Source organism: Sphaerodactylus townsendi, linkage group LG09, assembly GCF_021028975.2.
Source record: "Sphaerodactylus townsendi isolate TG3544 linkage group LG09, MPM_Stown_v2.3, whole genome shotgun sequence".
In the NCBI taxonomy this organism is placed as follows: domain Eukaryota; kingdom Metazoa; phylum Chordata; class Lepidosauria; order Squamata; family Sphaerodactylidae; genus Sphaerodactylus; species Sphaerodactylus townsendi.
In genome coordinates this window covers 19,428,448-19,447,608 of record NC_059433.1, presented here as the reverse complement: position 1 = coordinate 19,447,608, position 19,161 = coordinate 19,428,448, and the positions used below count along the sequence as shown (strand labels likewise).

Genomic DNA, 19,161 nt, shown 5'->3' with positions numbered 1-19,161 from the left:
TTTGCCATGGAAAGTGGTCACTCGGGCAGCAGCCAAACATATTTTGCACAACTAATCTTTAGATCCTTTCAAGCCACACTTGGAGTTTAAAATAAGTAAGATTTCCATGATAAAAAAAAAGAAAAGCAACTCTATTTTTCAGACAGTGACGATCGAGGAAGCCAGTGTGGCGCAGTGGTTGGGAGCAGCCGGATTCTAATCTGGAGAACTAAGTTCAGTTCCCCACTCCTCTGCCTGAAGCCTGCTGGGTGACTTTGGGCCAGTCACAGTTCCCTTTGAACTCCCTTAGCCCACAGGGAGGCAGGCAATGGCAAACCGCCTCTGAATGCCCTTGAAAACACTACAGGGTCAGCGTAAGTCGGCTGCAACTTTATAGCACACATACACACACAAAAAACCCGTCATAAGAGTCTCATATACTCAAGTTATAAGTCACAGTCCCAGGGCTTATTTCCTGAAAAGTAACCTAACATTAGTGATGCTGCATCTTCAGGAGCAGCAGTGGCGTAGGAGGTTAAGAGCTCGTGTATCTAATCTGGAGGAATCGGGTTTGATTCCCAGCTCTGCTGCCTGAGCTGTGGAGGCTTATCTGGGGAATTCAGATTAGCCTGTGCACTCCCACACACGCCAGCTGGGTGACCTTGGGCTCGTCACAGCTTCTCGGAGCTCTCTCAGCCCCACCCACCTCACAGGGTGTTTGTTGTGAGGGGGGAAGGGCAAGGAGATTGTAAGCCCCTTTGAGTCTCCTGCAGGAGAGAAAGGGGGGATATAAATCCAAACTCCTCCTCCTCCTCCTCCTCTTCCTCTTCTTCATCATTACTACTTGGTTTGTCCCTCCATATAGTTGAGGTCACTCTGAAACGATTAGGACAAACCTAAGGTGACCAGATGGTCACCTTGTGAACCCGGGACGGGGTAATTGTGGCTACGTCTTGGCTAGCGCACACACGCGCTGGCAGTCAGCAGGGAGCACACTGCCTTCTGGGCGCTGGCATTTTACCCGCCTCTGTGGCAGTCGGTCGGCAGCCTCCCAAAAAAAATCGTAGGGACAATGGAAGGAGAACTTCAGCGGGATGCAGGGACACCAGAATTGTCTTGGCACGGGACTGTCCCACCAAAAGCGGGACGGCTGGTCAGCCTAGACAAACCCTGCCAAAATGTGCTGAACTTGCAGCCAATTGAATTCCCACTTAATTATTCCCCACCCCCAAACAGACAACAATATAACTCGCAAAACTCATCTGAAATTACGAAAGTTAAACAGGATTTAGAAATACTAAATTAATGCCAATACACAGTTGGATCCACAGTAGAAACAGCTTTTCTACTATGGAGAAGTGGAGAAGGGTTCTCCTTTGTCCACCAAAAGAGATATTTTGGGGGATTGTGAGGATTGTGACAGCCAACATATGGGACAGTCAGTTTAGTAAGGAGAACTGAACAAAAACAAAATCCTACTACCTTTCCTGAATGGACCCCAAGCAACCTGATAGGGCACACATCTGACGGATTAACGTCACATGTAGGGACCACTGCCAAAAAGAAATGTGGCTGAACTATCAGGCGAGGCTAATAAAAGGCAGTCTTGGCCACAGCCTCCACCTGCGGAACCTCAAAGTATTATTTATAAATGTTGTCTCACTGAAGCAACCATTTTCCAAACACTGGCATGTATAACACACCATTGCAATATGGAAAGATGAGAAAGAGGACTGAATAAACAGAACAGCAGTTGGTTGTTGTGGGTTTTCCGGGCTGTGTGGCTGTGTCTGGTAGATCTTTAAACTCTATGCTGGGGATAATTAGGAAAGGAATAACCGGTAATAATAAAACTGCAAAGATTGTCATGCCCTTATATAAAGCCGTGGTGCGACCGCACTTGGAGTACTGTGTTCAGTTCTGGTCGCCACATCTCAAAAAGGATATCGAAGAGATAGAAAAAGTGCAGAGAAGGGCAACGAGGATGATTGAGGGATTGGAGCACCTTCCCTATGAGGAGAGGCTGCAGCGTTTCGGACTCTTTAGTTTGGAGAGAGGGAGACGTCTGAGGGGGGATATGATTGAAGCTTCGATACAATTATGCATGGGGTAGAAAATGTTGACAGAGAGAAATTTTTTCTCTTTCTCACAATACTAGAACCAGGGAGGCATACATTGAAAATGCTACAGGGGAAGAATTAGGACTAATAAAAGGAAACATTTCTTCACGCAACGTGTGATTGGTGTTTGGAATATGCTGCCACAGGAGGTGGTGATGGCCACTAACCTGGATAGCTTTAAAAGGGGCTTGGACAGATTTACGGAGGAGAAGTCGATCTATGGCTACCAATCTTGATCCTCCTTGATCTGAGATTGCAAATGCCTTAGCAGACCAGGTGCTCAGGAGCAGCAGCAGCAGCAGCAGGCCATTGCTTTCACATCCTGCCTGTGAGCTCCCCAAGGCACCTGGTGGGCCACTGTGAGTAGCAGAGTGCTGGACTAGATGGACTCTGGTCTGATCCAGCAGGCTATTATGTTCTTATCTTGTTCCTAATGTTTCGCCTGCATCTGTGGCTGGCATCTTCAGAGGTGTATTACAGGGGGAAGTCTGTTACACACTGTGTCTGAAGATGCCTCTGAAGATGCCAGCCACAGATGCAGGCGAAACATTAGGAACAAGATCTACCAGATCACGGCCACACAGCCCACAACAACCAGTTGATTCCGGCCGCGAAAGCCTTCAACAGAACAGCAGTTCATTCTAACCATATTTTGGTATTAATGGATATTTTGGGAAGCCTCTTTCACCATCTTTCCTTTACGATTTAAAATGTAATTTTAAAGCATAATAATAAAACCCTGGTTTCACCACTGGAACTAAAACCATTTAGGCCTTCTACAGATCTGACAAGTGCACACAAGAATGTACTTGCTGAATCAGCCAACACAAAATCTAGTCCAGCATCTTAACGGATTTTTTGCTGGTAGAAGCAGGTTGGGTCCCAACTTCTTCTCCCCCCCCCCCCTTCTCTGACAACTGGCAATGCCTGAACAGCTGGTGCAGAGGGCTTGCAAGATCTTCAAGGATAAAAAGCAACAAGGGCCTTAGGCCTGCAGAGACTTCCATCAGCAGAATGTTGGTTGGTTGGATGCCTAAGGAGATCTACCCAGGAGTAAATCCTGATTTATTTATTACTCCCATTGTGCAGTCACATTCCACTCGCTTCCCATCAATCACTGGACTTAGTTGAAGGTGCTGACTTATCATTTACAAAGCCCTTCATGGACTCAGACCTTATAACGCACATAAAATTAAAAGTATATTTATTTGCAAAATTTATATTCCAATGGCAACTAGCAAATGAAACTATACATAACAAAATCACATTTTAAAACCAACCCCCTCAAAAACCGCATTCATTAAAACAAAAACAGAACTAAAGTACATACAAAGAAGACGTCATCCAAAGACAGTGGTTGAAGATGGCAACAGAAGGGGACAGGTGTATCTCCTTGGGGAGGAAGTTCTAGGCCCCTTCCGCACATACAGAATAATGCACTTTCAATCCACTTTCAATGCACTTTGCTGCTGGATTTTACTGTGCAAAATAGCAAAATCCGCTTGCAAACAATTGTGAAAGTGGATTGAAAGTGCATTATTCTGCATGGGCAGAAGGGGCCATAAAGTTTTTGGAGCTATGACTGGGAAGACCCTGCTTACTCCGAGGAAAGCATTCTTACGATTACAGTCTCTGGCCCTTTCCGCACAAACATGCGGATGTCTTTAAAAAACCCATCTCATTTTTTTGTCCAGCCAGGACAAAAAAATAATAAAGCATCTGAGGAGAAAGAAACTTATTTCTCCTGCCCAATAAAAAAAAGCGCCTGATTCTCATATTGTGTGTTTGTGTCTTTGAAGACAGTTCATCGAAAAATGGGAAATATATATTGCCAGGATCTGCAGGAAGAGCTGAGTTGAACCATGTACTTTTTGAGCTAAAAAGAAGCATGGGAACAACGCATGCAAAGGAAACGTCCTCAGCAACTTTAGCAAGTGGCGGATGCAGCAAAGGTTTCAAGCAGCAGGAAACGGCCAGCAGGAAAAAAAACAAGTGAGAGCTTTTTTGATTGGGCAGGAGAAGGTGACTTGAAGCCGACTTGGCACAAAAGAATCACTAATTTAGCAGATTCACAAAAACCTGGGATGAGCACAAATAAAATGTCCTGAAGATGTCTTGGGCTATGTGGGACATGGTCTGTTAGATGTAGAAACTCCTTTTTTTTTTTAGCAAACATGATTAATAGTGGTTGACAGACCTACCCTCCAAGGTAAAAAAAAGTAGTATCATATAGGGAATGGACAGCAGCACTGAAAACCCTAGAACAGTGATGGCGAACCTTTTCGAGACGGAGTGCCCAAATTGCAACCCAAAACCCATTTATTTATCACAAAGTGCCAACACGGCAATTTAACCTGAATACTGAGGTTTTAGTTTAGAAAAAGCAGTTGGCTCCGAGGTGTGCGTTACTCGGGAGTAAGCTTGGTGGTAGTCGGTGGCTTTGCTTTGAAGCAACCATGCATCTCTTCTAACTGGTGAATCACGACTCTAGGAGGGTTTACTCAGAAGCAAGCCCCTTTGCCAGCAACTGAGCTTACTCCCAGGTAAATGATCGCGCTTTAGTTCTTCGCATGAAAATCAGTGGGGTTTAACAGTGCTTAACGGGGTTACCTACACTGCTTCCCCAAAACTGGGTCTTAAGTTTAATGCTAATCATTGAGCCCAGTGGCCCAGGCCAGCCTAGATGTGTGTGTGGGGGGGGGGGGGGGACACTCTGTTTGCGCGTGCCCACAGAGAGGGCTCTGAGTGCCACCTCTGGCACCCGTGCCATAGGTTCGCCACCACTGCCCTAGAACAATCTTTAATTTTAAAGATTAAAATAAAGCAAACAGATTCTTAGTTTTTGAGGTTTCATTACCAACTTATTTTGTTCAAGGAACAAACTTCATGTCTGCACAATAACTGAAAGTATTATTTCGTGCCTGCACAGCACCCAGAAATACCCGATCTCAACTTAGTTCTGTCAAGACAAATTTGAGAGGATCAGCACTGCCCACTTGGTGTTTCTAACATTCCAGAAAAAAAACAGCAGAGCATCTACATATTGACTTTTGTCCAATCACAAATCTCTTGCGCATCTTACCTCCTGAGGTTCTTGATACTGTGAGGTTACCAAGAGAAATGCTCTTTGTGCTTGAAAAGCTGCACGAACCATTTCTGCCTGAATAAAAAAGAAAAGGGGGGAGGGAATGAGCTGAATGATGAATATTTAAACTATTTCCAGGCATTTTATAAGTGAAACTATTCATTATTATGTTTTGATTTGCAGATTCACATTTCCTACTAGCCTTCTTTTAAAAAATATAGATTTAACATCAAAACAGTCTAAACAGGCCCAACAACAGAGAATTGTGTAGCTTAACTCTTAACTTGACTCATTATTTAATTCCCTGCTACTGAGAGCTGGCATAGTAGTGGTCAAACTGTCGGACTAGGATCTGGGAAACCAAACTTCAAATCTCTGGCTCATTCCGCACATGCAGAATAATGCACTTTCAAACTGCTTTCAGTGCTCTTTGAAGCTGTGCGGAATAGCAAAACCCACTTGCAAACAGTTGTGAAAGTGGTTTGAAAACGCATTATTTTGTGTGTGCGGAAGGTTTGGTGGGTGACTGGGCCAGTCACACATTCTCAGCGTAGCTTACCTTACAGGGCTGTTGTGAGGATAAAGTGGAGGAGAGGAGAGTGGTGCATGCCACTTTAGGTCCCCATTTTGGGAAGAAAGGTAGGAGATGAATAATAAACAAAATTACTTTCATATGAGCTTTTGATGGTTACCGTTTATTGTGTTACCATCTGAAAAAAAGGGCTTTCTCTAATATATATAACGGATGTAATAGAAACAGTAGATTAAAAGTGAAGGAAAATATCAAAAGTCAATTTAAAAACTATTATATTCATCAATAAAAAGGGTTTTGGTTAGAGGTGCAAATTAGGGGTAGGTCAAGATAAATACAATAGAAGCGTTTCTCATACATTCTGCTGCAACGGAGAACAAGGGTGAGAAAAGTTTTGGATTTACACCCCACTTTCAGAGGTGGGATCCAGCAGGTTCTCACAGATTCCCAAGAGTAGGTTACTAATTATTTGTGTGTGCCGAGAGGGGGTTACTAATTGGTGATAGATAATGGTAGCTGATAATGGTAGCTGCCATTGCACAAGAAGGATGGAAACAGGTAAGGAAACAGGATAGACAGACAGCTATTAATTTCTACCAAAAGAAAGTAAAGGTACTGTTTGTGCTGTGTTATGTATTCTAGCCAGACCCAACTGAAGACTAGAAACAGCATTTCCTTGTTTTATGGTCTGCCCACAGATATCTAATCATCCCCGGTTGATCCTAGGAACGGAATCTAGGTCTAGACCCAATCCACTGTACATGATCCCGGGGTCGGGGTGTGTGTGGCTTTTCAATATGGTAGGATTTATTTTTCATACTACCTTCTCTATCTGTCACGGTTCAGTTTGAAATAGGGATAACAAGAGTAATATATTCAGAAGCTCATTTTTTTTAAACAGTAAGAAGTGGAAAGATTTTACATAACTGCCTCCTTGCTTCATTTTTTTGATTCTCTCTGTGATTTACTCGTGTCGAAGGTTAGTTGTGCATAGTCTTGAATGTGCTTGTACAAAACCAACATAAAACGTTTTGAATAAATAAATAATTATTGGTATTCAGTCTCTAGAATCCTTCTGCAGCAGAGCTTTGATGTATGCTTATCCAGGGCAGGGTACAGATTCTCTTGACATATAACCCAGTTTTATGGGCCCCTACTTTTCCTCCATTGGAAACAGTGGGCCCTTCTTTGAGGGCCCACAAAACTGGACACCCAAACCAACTTTTGCCAAACTCGGGAATTCTTGTAAGATGGCTCACCAGCACCCATGCTGAAAAATTGGTGCTTCTACCTTAAAAAAAAACTCCCCTCCCCCCAAGCCCCCTATTGTCAGAACCCCCAATAAAAAACAAACTCGTGCTGTAGAGCAGAAGCTTTATTTTAGATGAGTTTGCGAAGCAGTAAGTTCATTCTTTGTAGCCTCTTCTCCCATTTTTCTTCGATGACTCGAACTTCTTTCATCCAGTCCACGTATATTATCCATATTTTCAAAATTTCATTCTGTTTGTCTTGCCACGTCTTATTTTTGGTTAGTATATCGAAAATATCCAATGTCACTTGTTCCCAAATATATTCTAACCATTTCTGAATTGTCCATTTTTTTTCTTTTCTTTCCAGCCCAAGGCTATTGTTGCATGGGCTGCTTTAATCATTATTTTGTATATATAACTATATTGTTTTTCCACCCTTCTGTCTTCCATTACTCCCATAAACATTAAGTCATTATTTAAATCAATCTTTATCTTGTGTGAAAAAACTAAGAAGAAGCAATGGGGGGGGGGGAGAAAAGGGGGAAAATGTATTGTTTGAAAATGTACGAAGAAAGAAATTATTATCATAAATTGTAAAATTCAAATGATACAATAAAAAAAATTAAAAAAAAAAAAGAGTCTGCGAAGCAAAGCTGAGAATGGCAAATTCCAACACACACAACTCATATAACACTTCGGCCACCCCACCCCCATCCTTGGGAACGAGGGCTCCACAGAGAACACACGGAGATAGCAAGGGGGGGAGCGTAGGCAGTGACCTTGAAGACACCTGCGATGTGTAGACTTCCCAGAGCAGCTAGAAAATACAGTTAAGACAGCAGTAACCCTTTAAAACCCCTCCCAACAGTGAAACAATGAAATGCAGCAAAAGTAACCCCTCTCTTTTAGGCCTCCTGACACCTATAGCCTTTGGAAAGATTCCCCATAGGCTATAACAGAGCCAATTTTTTTTGGATTCCTGAAGAAAGAACCATACTGATATGAGAGTTTGGCAATTTTTAGGAATCCCCCAAATTTCTCAATTCAATTTACCCAAATCCAAATCCCTCCCAAAAAACAAAACAAAATTGCACACCCCTATCCCAGGGGGAGGGGGAGCCCTCCTTACCAATGCCAAAGCACCAGTGACAGCATGAACTTATTTTAGGATGCCCTCATCGCACTAATGTTCCAGTTTCCATTTTTGAAAAAACTGATTTGCATATTTTAATAATTTAGATGAGGAGTTTTTATGGACCTTTGCGCAGGGGATTTAGATGCAGAAAACCTTGGCTGGCAGAGCTCCTTCCTTGGCATGCCCGTTGGCACTGAGCCCTGTGCAACTGTTTATATTATAGCAAAGGAAAATGTATTTTAAATTTTATGTTACATCCAGAACACTATTTCAGCTTGGATATTAAATCAGTTCATATCAAGAAGTGTTCTTTGATCACTTATATAACTCTGCTGCTTTATGAAGATGATGCCATTTTGTTATCACGGACCGAAGTGGGGTTAAATCATCTATTAACCAGATGTGCTGAATACTGTATTAACAACAACCTTGAAATTAATTATTCCAAATCAAAAATCATGGTTTTTTCAAGATCGTGGTGTCCTTCTAACTGGATGCTGAATAAGGAAGCACTTGAGCAGGGTAAGATCTTTAAATGCCTGGGCTTAAATTTCCGATATAGAGTAGGATGGTCCTCACACAGGAACAGAATAGTTGCCACCAGTAAAAATACAACCAATGCTATCTTGCGTTTCTTTTACAGAAAGGGTCACCAATTTCTTCCTGTGGCCTTTAAAGCATTTAATGCAAAAGTCTTCCAGGTTTGGTGAAGTTTGGTTCAGAGGGTCCAAAGTTATGGACCCTCAAAAGGGTAGCCCCATCTACTAATAGCTCCCATTGAAAACAATGGGGAATGGGGGCACCTTCTTTGGGGGTCCATAACTTTGGACCCCCTGAACCAAACTTTACCAAACTTGGCTGATATCACCAGGAGTGTCTTCTGAGGGTGCCCTGAAATCTTGGTGTTGCTAGCATAAAAACTGCGCCCCCTGCTGGCTGGCAAAGTAAAAACACCAAAAAAATTTAATGACCCGCATATAAGTCGAGGGGAGCTTTTTCAGCATTAAAAATGTGCTGAAAAATTCAACTTATACATGAGTATATACGGTATGTTATATTTTAGTGGTTGTACGCCACCTTGAGCCCTATGGGGAATGGGCAGGGTAGAAGTATGAGAATAAACAAATAAATAAAAATAAAAGGTAAGTGATTTTGGAGGCCAATTCATACAACAATTCAAAAGATGTTAAAGATAAATATACGAATGAAACCAGAGGCCTATCTGCTGGGACTCTAAACTGAAGAGTCACCCCAGAATGCAGGGGTTTCACTGGACCGCCCTGCAAATCTGGCTGTCATATAAATTGTTTATAGCTGCACTTTTGTAAGGAATTTATTTTTGGGATGAGGGCTGGAGGACGCAGCATACTGCAGAGCGTGTTGAGGAGATTCATACTGGCACAAAGCGTAAGGGAGTACAAAACAGGCAGAACTCTGTTCTTTTCCTCCCCATCTGGTCTAGCTAAATGTCAAGTAAGACAGTCTAACTTCATGCAACTCACCCTCCCTATTACAGCTTTCCCAATACATTGCACCAGCAGTGACGGAGCATCTGATATAACTAGCAGGCAGAAAAGCTATGGTAAAGGCACATTCTAGTTTGTTTTATTAAAGCAAACCTGAAATGTTTTACTTGGTTTAACTTTTTTCCGATTCAAAAGTAGATTTATTTAAGCAGCACGTGCTCATTTTTTTTAGAATGATCTGCTCTTCGTTTTTTTTTCAAGCCACCTTTTGTATGGTATTATACTGTTCTGGAGGTTTTCAAATGACATTTTTGTCTCATTATTTTCCCTCTCATTGTGCACCATTCTATAATGTAAACTCCACTCTCTAATGCTTACTTCAAAATGCTAGAAAATGCTCCTCATAAAAGAGTCCTTTCTTATTGGGGTCCTTTCTTATTGGGGCCAATGACATCACATCCTGACTCAACTTTTACCAGTATGGCCCTACAGCTGCTACACACAGGCCTTTGGATGTAGCCAGATCAACTCAGGGCATGGGCCCAGAGGCATGTGGGGGGGGGAATGGCACCTGGGGCAAAACCTGCTCCATCCCCCCCCACCCCTGACTTATGTGGCTGGGGCGCCTCCGCTGACTGAAGGATCTGCCTGGTGGGGGGGTGCCAAGGGGGTGCCCGGCGGCAGCCCAGCCAGGCTGCTCCCTCGGCCAGTAGAGGTTCTGCCAGCTGAAGGGGCAGCGCTGAGGGGAAGGGTGTGGGGGGAAATTCTCCACCTCCACGTGACCAGCTGGCATGCGCCTGGGGACATGTGACCCCACATGTCCCCATGAGCACTCCACCTCTGCATGGTCCTTTGGCTGTTCTGTGAGCACACTGCTGTGCTAAACATGAAGACGTCAAAGAATGGCGCTTATAGTCTGTGGGGAAATAAAGTGAGATAAAGTATGACAATATTTTCTGGCATATATTTGGAAGCAAAATACTTTCCGGAATGCAGAAATTCATTATCCACAAAAATCTGAGTTCAAGAAATCAACCAGATAGGACTTCTGAAGAACTTTATTTCTACTAATCAAATCCTCTGAAAATCTACCGCAATCTTGTGCTCAGCAAGCCAAAGCAAAACCGACAATCCAGTCCGCCTTTTCTACACAAAATAAAATAATCACACTTTAATTTGTTTTGTTTATACCCAACATGTCTTATCCCATAGTTAAACTCATAAAAGATCAAAATCCCTAAAAACAAAACAAGGAAGTAAAGCAATTCAAGCAGTCGCCATGAAGTACCCAACCCAAATGACCATCTAGTCAGTTAAGTAAATGACAGCAATGAATGAATTAAAGCATTTATACCCGCTGAAATTTGTGGTAGGAGTTTTCCTCTGTTTAATAAAAATTATGAAGCCCAACATTTTTGGGAAGGCCTCCACAAACTGCTTCATATTTATCCCCATGGTTCATTTATACTTTGCAGTGATACTCCATGACCAATGACAATGAAGAAATCCACCCATATCCCTTTACATCATATAATGTTTTCCTGTAAGTGCTCTGGCAGATTACTATCCCAATCAGGTATGTGAAGACTTTCTAGGCAACAGGTGCTTTCTGAAACAAAATATAACCTCCTTTTCAACTCTCCATGAGAACAAGGCAGCAGCTGCAACCATAATGCCCAGGACACATGGTCTATAAGAGACGTGGAAGAAAAACAGTCATTGTCTGACTTGTTAAGGTAAAGCACAGATGTCAGAGCAGCACCAAGTCCCATAAGGCTACTGTCGTCTCTGTTTCATGATGCCGATTTAGAAACAAAGCTCTCAGACAACTTTAACAAGGAGCAAATGAGCTCTGCAAGACACCTGGAAGCTATCAATCTAAGAGATACATTATAAATCATTCAATTCTTATAATGAATATGTATTGCCTATATTTAAATGATTTCATATATGCATCAGCTGACTAAATCCACTTTACTGTGGAGCTGTAACAATCTCATGCTGTCATACATTTATATTGCTAGACTTCAGACGCCTAATAAAGGTTTTTGATTTGTTTAGATTGTAAACCTTCATTTCTATGTTCAAAACTCACTCCATTTCCCTTTCCAATGCTACATATGTGTAACTGTCCTCTACAATAAGACAAAACACTATTAAACGACAATTCACGTACTGATATATATGAATGCAAGCTACATTCAGATGAAGATGAAGAGTTTGGATTTATACCCCGCTTTTCTCAACCCTAAGGAGTCTCAAAGCATCTTACAAGCTTCTTCCCTTCCTCTCCCCACAACAGACACTTTGTGAGATAGGTTGGACTGAGGGAGTTCTGAGAGAACTGTGGCAAGCCCAAGGTCACCCAACAGGATTCACGCATTGGATTGGGGCAGGGGTCCGCAACCTGCGGCTCTCCAGATGTTCATGGACTGCAAATCCCATCAGCCCCTGCCAGCATGGCCAGATGGGATTTGTAGTCCATGGATATCTGGAGTGCCGCAGGTTGCAGACCCCTGGATTGGGGACTCAAATCTGGTTCTCCAGATTAGAGTCTGCTGCTCTTAATCACTACATCATGCTGACTTTGAAGAACATATAATATTCATAGTTCCAGAGCATATGTCTCAATTATGTCCTTGACAAATTAAGCTCATTATATTTGGAAATTTTCAACTTTTGCTTTACCCCGATTTAAGAGGACAAATTATTGACTGATAATTGATTTTTTCCCCTCAACATTATTAATTCCTGTCATCTCAAACAAATTATTCAAAAGCCAGACCCTTTATTATCAAATAAATGAAATGAAATGTATACAGCTAAACGAGCCAATATAAACTCCAATCATACCATCGTTCATTGCAGTGTAATAATGTGAGAGGTTCTAAGACGGGAAAAGCCCTGATCTGGATTGCTTAGGCTAGTCTGATCTCATCAGTTCTCAGCAGCTAAGCAGGATCAATGCTGGTTAGTATCTGGATAGGTCCAAATACCAAGAAAGCCCAGTACTGCCATGCAGAGGCAGGAAATGGCAAATTACCTCTGTTAATCTCTTTATCTTGAAAGCCCTACAGGGTTTCCATCGGTTGGAAGTGTCTTGACAGCACGTTCCACCACCACCGTCAAAAAAAAGTCATGTCCTCCTGCAGTACTGCATTAATTCCTATACAAATTGCTGCTTTTTTGAATATGTTTCGTTCAGTACTCATGCTTTGTTCATTTTCACCTGTGTTTCAGATTTCTGCAATCTTAGTCTTATTACATTGCTTATTGTATGTCTCATCCAATGAATTGCATTGACATGTACTGTATAATCTGCCTCGAGACTCAATAAATAGAATGACTACAAATAACATAAATAAAATTAAAATGAATATGTCTCAGGATTGTTTGTAAGATAAGGGGTGGGTAAGGGAGGGAGACAGGTGCCCCATCCAGGAGTTAGGCACCCAACCACTGCTCTCGGATGGGGCACCTGTCTCCCTCCCTTATCCACACCCTAGACCTCTGCCTCCTGGCAGTGGAGGGAGGCTCAAAAAGTGAAAGAGGCTCCCCGCCGCCAAGAAGCCTCTGTGAGCCTCAATAGTTCTACGCCACCCCAAAGGATGGCTTAAGTCTGAGGAACAGCCCACTGGCGTAACGCCGGCAAAGGCGAGGAGCAAGCTGACTAACGTCAGCTCCTCCCGTGGCCACATCCCTGGCCCACACTCGCTATGCCGGCGGCAGCAGCAGGGACTCTGGGGCGTTAGTGTGGCCTTCAGTGCAGTGCTCCAGTGCTGGGGAGGGGCAGTGGTGACCACACGCCAGCATCATCATCCCTCCACTGGGGTCAGTTTCCAGGGAGAGCAAATCCGCCAATGTGGTGGTACTCCACTCTCAAAAGTGGATTCGGCCCTCCCCCTTTGGATGGGGTTCATATACAGTGAGAGTCTGTGTAATCGAGTAATATATTTAATAATAATAATAAAGTAATAATAATAAAGTAATAAAGTAATATATTTATCAGACTTTTATCTGGAAGACCTTTGAGACAATCACAGGGCGTAGCTACATATTTTACGTACAAAGCCCTTCATGGGCTCAGTCTTACAGAGGTGGGATCCAGCAGGTTCTCACAGGTTATCGAGAGTAGGTTGCTAATTATTTGTGTGTGCCGAGAGGGGGTGACTAATGGGTGATTTTGCCACGTGATTTTTGCCTTAGTTACGCCCCTCCTCCGCTCCTCAGCAGTAGCGCGCAGAACTTGAAGCAGTCTAGCAGGAGGTGCACCGGCGTGCGTGGCAGCCTGCGCCTGCGTGCATTCGTTTCCCGCCCAAGGACCGGCGCAGCAGCTGCGTCCTTGCCAGAGCCCCACCCAGGGAATGCCCTGCCCCTGGAATGCTCCGAGCCACACCCCCCCGTCGTAGTCCCCACCGGGAAGTCTCCCATTGGCGCTTACGCTCATACCAGTTTGAATCCCACCACCATGGAAGCCTGTTACTAAAAATTTTGGATCCCACCACTGGGCTCAGACCCTTATATCTATTACATAGCCTCCCCCACTGTGCTCTGCCACAACAACTTTATTCATCAGAGCAGGACCTTCTGTGGGCAAAACCAAATGGGCAAATTCAACAACAAATTCAACAACAGCAACTGTACACGTGCCTTTTCTGTTATGGCCCCTACTTTATAGAGTGGCCTGCCTGAGGAAGTCAGAAAGGCTCTCTCTCGCTCAGTTTTCTGCAAATTATTCAAGAGGGCTTTTCCAAGCAGGCAATAGGGTCACACTGTACTGTACAAAAATGATTTATTTGGAGAAATTACTAGGGGTTGTGGTCTACACTAATGTATCTGGCTTGCTGTAAGTGCAGTTCTACTACCCTGTTTCCCCGAATATAAGACATCCCCGAAAAATCAGACATAGTAGAGGTTTTGCTGAAGTGCGAAATATAAAGCATCCCCCGAAAGTAAGACATAGCAAAGTTTTTGTTTGGAAGCATGCCCGACGAACAGAACACAGATAAATAAGACATCCCCTGAAAATAAGACATAGCGCATTTTTGGGAGCAAAAATTAATATAAGACACTGTCTTATATTCGGGGAAACACGGTATGTGCATCATGGTCACGTTAATACTTATCCTTTCCTTCAGCTCTGTCTTCAGATTTCTGGTTGGTTTTACAACCCTGTTCCTATTGAACCGTTTGTTGAATCTCCCATCTTGTTGACTATACTAACTCATTCTGTGTATTTAACTTTAAGTCCCAGTGAGAAGGGTAGATTACAAATAATGTAAACAAACAAACAACACCTGGGTTCAAATCACCCCTTCACTGTAAAGCTCACTGGGTAACCTTGGGCCAATCTCTGCCTCTCAGCTTAACATCTCACTGGGGTACTGAGAGGATATAATGGAGAGGGACAACCAAATGAGCCACCTGATCTTCAAGGAAAAGGGTGGGAAAAATCAAATACACTCAAATAATAAGACAAATGTGAATTATAAGGACTATATTGTGTTGTATATTGTATGTACCCTGGGTGCAAAACCATGAGCTCAATGACATCTTTTTTAAAGAAAAAAACATCCTGCCAGCATAACCGAAGTGTATCTTATAGCTACTAAAACAATGGAAGAAAAACTGAGACTGTGGACCACACTATTAATATTGCTATATTTGATTTCCTGGCAAAGCCGGACTAAGGAAGACCTACAACCAGCATAACATGTAGTTACGCTTTTAGCTGTTACACAGCAGACAGAAATACTGATTGATTGATTGATTGATTGATTGATTGATTGATTGATTGATTGATTGATTGATTGATTGATTGATTGATTGATTGATTGATTGATTGATTGATTGATTGATTGATTAGGTTTATATACCGCCCTCCCCCGGAGGGCTCAGGGCGGTGAACAACATATAAATTAGAGCACATATATCAGATTAAAATCCATTAAATATCAGTTAATACAGGCTCTAAAAAATAAACCCAACCCCATTAAAATGCAGCATTAATACTTACGTGTAGCTTCACATCCCCGTCAAGGATCTTACTGTTCCTTAGAAACTCAGCCACGCTGCCATTCAGGATTCTGTCAAAAGCCTCAACGAATGGTGCTACACCTGTGAGAGAAAACAGAACTGGCTGATAAGAGCTTATCTGTTTTGAACGCTTTACTTGACAATGCAAGAGGAGAACCTAGAAAGGTGAAAATATTCCATGCAGTTATTTGTGCCACAGAATCAATGTGGCAAAATCAGTTATACGTTCAGCATATGTATCATGATTAGCTGGCACAATAATTTCTGCCGTACATTTTGCATTTCTGTTAAAGGAAACGTGGTGGCACCATCTCGTTCTATCCAGGGGAAGATCCGGGGATGTGGGCATCAGCTGATCAGAGGAAACTCTTGGCAGACCTTGGAGACTTTTTTTGTCCCGCGCTTTATTGACAAATATAATCTGCATCCTGTTTGAGTTAAGACACCATTCTGGATGCAGTACAAGATGTTCCTAGAAAACCGTCTGGTCACAAGTGCATTGATAAATAGAGCTCTAGTAGTTTTAGTATCTCTTAGTGTTATGTGTACATAAATTTTAGTTCCCTGTGATTACATAATTAGATAAAAAGCGCAATAGAATATTATTTGGCAAGGCAGATGTTACTGTTGCAGAGGGAACATAGTAGTCACGAAATGATGCAAGACAACTTTAGGCTAACACAATGGTTTAACGTGTAATTCTGTTTGCTTATGGCTTGTGCTTAGAGGTGAAGTATTATTATTATTATTATTATTATTATTATTATTATTATTATTATTTATTGGATTTAATATACCGCCCTATCCCCGAAGGGCTCAGGGCGGTGAACAATATAAATATAATATATAAAAACTTACATACAATTTAAAAACAGTTCTAAAACAATGTCCCACGAAACCCATATACAACTCTCCCCAGAAAGGAATAATGGGTCCCGATGGTGTTAGGACCCCTAGAAGCAGAAGGGGGGGGGGCAGAGGCACCATCAGCGGCTGGCCTCTCCAAAGGCCCTGTGGAACAACTCGGTTTTGCAGGCCCTGCGGAACTCTCCAAGGTCCCACAGGGCCCGAACAGCTGGTGGTAGAGTGTTCCACCAGGCCGGTGCCAGAGCCGTAAAGGCCCTGGCCCGAGTGGAGGCCAGCCGCCTCATTGAGGGGCTAGGGATCTCCAGTAGATTGGCCTCTGCTGAATGCAGAGGTCGAGCTGGGACAAATGGGGTAGCATTTTCTGATATAGTGGTAAAAACTAATTATATTTGGTTGTAAAGGAATAAATGTCGATTCGATTTCGAATACCTTTAATGGCATATAAATAGTTTAACATTAACATTGCAAGATAATAACAGCCTTTTGTAAAGGAAAAGTCATTCTTAATTTTGAATTGTATCTGTAATGTCTAAATTCTGTGTTTTTGCTAAAATTAAAATAAAAAATAACATTAAAAAAACATGTGCATGGATAAATTTCACTTTCTGCAGCCTGAAGATGTGATTGCTCAGAGAGGTGCAATCAACTACCTTTCAGCTCAATCCTTGTCTGTCTTGGTTGATCATATCTAGCGGGGGGCAGGGAGAAGTGGCTGGTTGGTTCCAAGAGGTGAAAGTGGGCGTCCTGTTTCTGTGCTGGTATCATTTCAAGACACGACAGCAATTCTCCCTGGTGAAGCCTTGGGTTTTTTTTTTTATTTCAGAGAAGTACGACATGGACAAAGTTAACCATGGCAAAGTTGTGTTATTTATCAAGAAAGTTACAGAATGGGGTGGAAGAAGGGAAGAGTTGAACCAGGGAGAGTTGTAGGCCCTTTCCGCACTGCGGAAAGGGCGCCCCTGCACCGGCAGGAATCCTGCTGGTGGAGGGGTGGGGGCCATTCGCACGGGAGCGTGCAAGCGGCCCCTGCAGAGGCCGGTGCGGGAGAGGCGGCTCTGCAGGGAGCCGCCTCTTCCCCCCCTTCACTCACTGCCGTGCTCTAGTAAAGTTGAGCATGCCGAAATTTTGCTGGACTGCTAAGACCCGCCCACGCTGCCCTCCAACCTCCAGGGTTCGGAGGACAGCGAGGGAGGGTCTCAGCAGTCCGGCAGAGCGACGCAGGACAACGAGGTGAGGTGGGGACGACGGGGAAAACAGCGTGTTCCCGGCGGTGCTGTTCGCACCGCAATGGCGGGAACACGCTGTTTTTCAAAAACCTCCCTCCAGGAGGGAGGTTTTTTGGGGCGGCCTGACACCGCCCTGGGGGAGGTGAAGGGAAGCCAGGTCGGCGCTGCTGCATTTCAGCAGCGCCGCCTGTGCGAACGGCGCCTTAGGGACGGCATTTTTGCATATTTGGGCCGTGCGGAAACGGCCCTAGTGTCAGCTGTGATTCTACGTGAAAGGGACTGTGATATTATCATGCTTTCTACTAGCCATCCTGTTTCTGAGTCTTCTTCCTGCTCAGCACTGTAGCCTCCCTCAGCCTGTTTACACAGTTTCCTTCCAGCCCAGAGTACAAAGTCTATCCACAAGCATTTTCCACATAAGTCCAAAACATATTGTTGATCATTTATTGGCAGGATGGGAGTGGATAGATACCATTCAGATTCACTTGATGAAAAATGGCAGTTTACCACAGCTTTCCAAATAAAAAAATTTCCCAAGTCCCCAGCTTTCCCAATAAAAAAGAGTTAATTATACCTGCATCAACTCCATTGACAGTTCCACATTCCATTCCAGCGACTTTGTGTGAATTTGACAACAATGCCTCAAGCTTAACGACAGCATTTTCCAACCTCTCCATCAAAGCCTGTGCCTCGGCCATTCTGAAAAACTAAATAAACATACAAAGATTATTTGCTGTTTCATTTCGAGTACAAACTTCAGAGAAATGCTGAACTGTATTATCCAAATCAGCTTTTCTTTGACTTTAAGCAGTATATGATTTCTGTATGGCTGACATGTTACCATCAAAACTATGGCCCCTTCCACACAGGCGGTATATGGCGCCCTGGGGATGGCAAAAACGCTGTCCCCAGGGAGCCATTCGCACAGGGGGCGCAGCTGCTTCGAAGCCGCCGCCGTGCGAACGGCAGCGGCTCCAAGGCGCCCTCCCCCCTTGCACCCTGCACTTACCTTGTCTCCAGCCGTCTGGCGCGTCGCCGCGGCCTGGGGACACGCCCCCCTGCCCTGCGACGCTGGAGCAGTCGCGCAGGGCCGGGGGGGCATGTCTCCAGGCCTCGGCGACGTGCCGGACGACCAGAGACACGCCGGCTCGGCCGGGCGATGGCGCTCCGCCGTCTTCCCGGCTGTTTCTGGGACCGTTCGCATGGGGTCGGGTCGGCTTGGAATGTGCCGACCCAACCCCCATCGACGCCGTGCGGAAACGGCCTATATTTCTGTTAGGTACATGAGATGCCAAATTCAAAATTTTACAGTAGATTCACATTTGTTAGTATTTGATTCCTGTTAGATATAAAACGTAAGAACAATTAACACAACCTTGGCTACATTCCAAAACTTCCTTAATTTACTTCACAGGTTCCACACATTTCACATTGTTCACTTAAGGTTGTGAAAGCTTTATATGCA

At 43.6% G+C, this 19,161-nt stretch overlaps 1 protein-coding gene across 1 annotated transcript in view; it reads right to left on the bottom strand.

Annotated features, from left to right (window-relative positions):
• CAP2 (cyclase associated actin cytoskeleton regulatory protein 2) overlaps window positions 1-19,161 on the bottom strand; it is a 57,120-nt gene that overhangs the window by 27,214 nt on the left and 10,745 nt on the right. The window contains exons 2-4 of the mRNA XM_048507797.1: window positions 18,271-18,403; window positions 15,584-15,684; window positions 5,182-5,259 (exon numbers count right to left, since the gene is read on the bottom strand). Coding sequence (XP_048363754.1) covers window positions 5,182-5,259; window positions 15,584-15,684; window positions 18,271-18,394 — 303 coding nt within the window. The 5' untranslated portion in view covers window positions 18,395-18,403. The remainder of the gene's footprint in view (window positions 1-5,181; window positions 5,260-15,583; window positions 15,685-18,270; window positions 18,404-19,161) is intronic.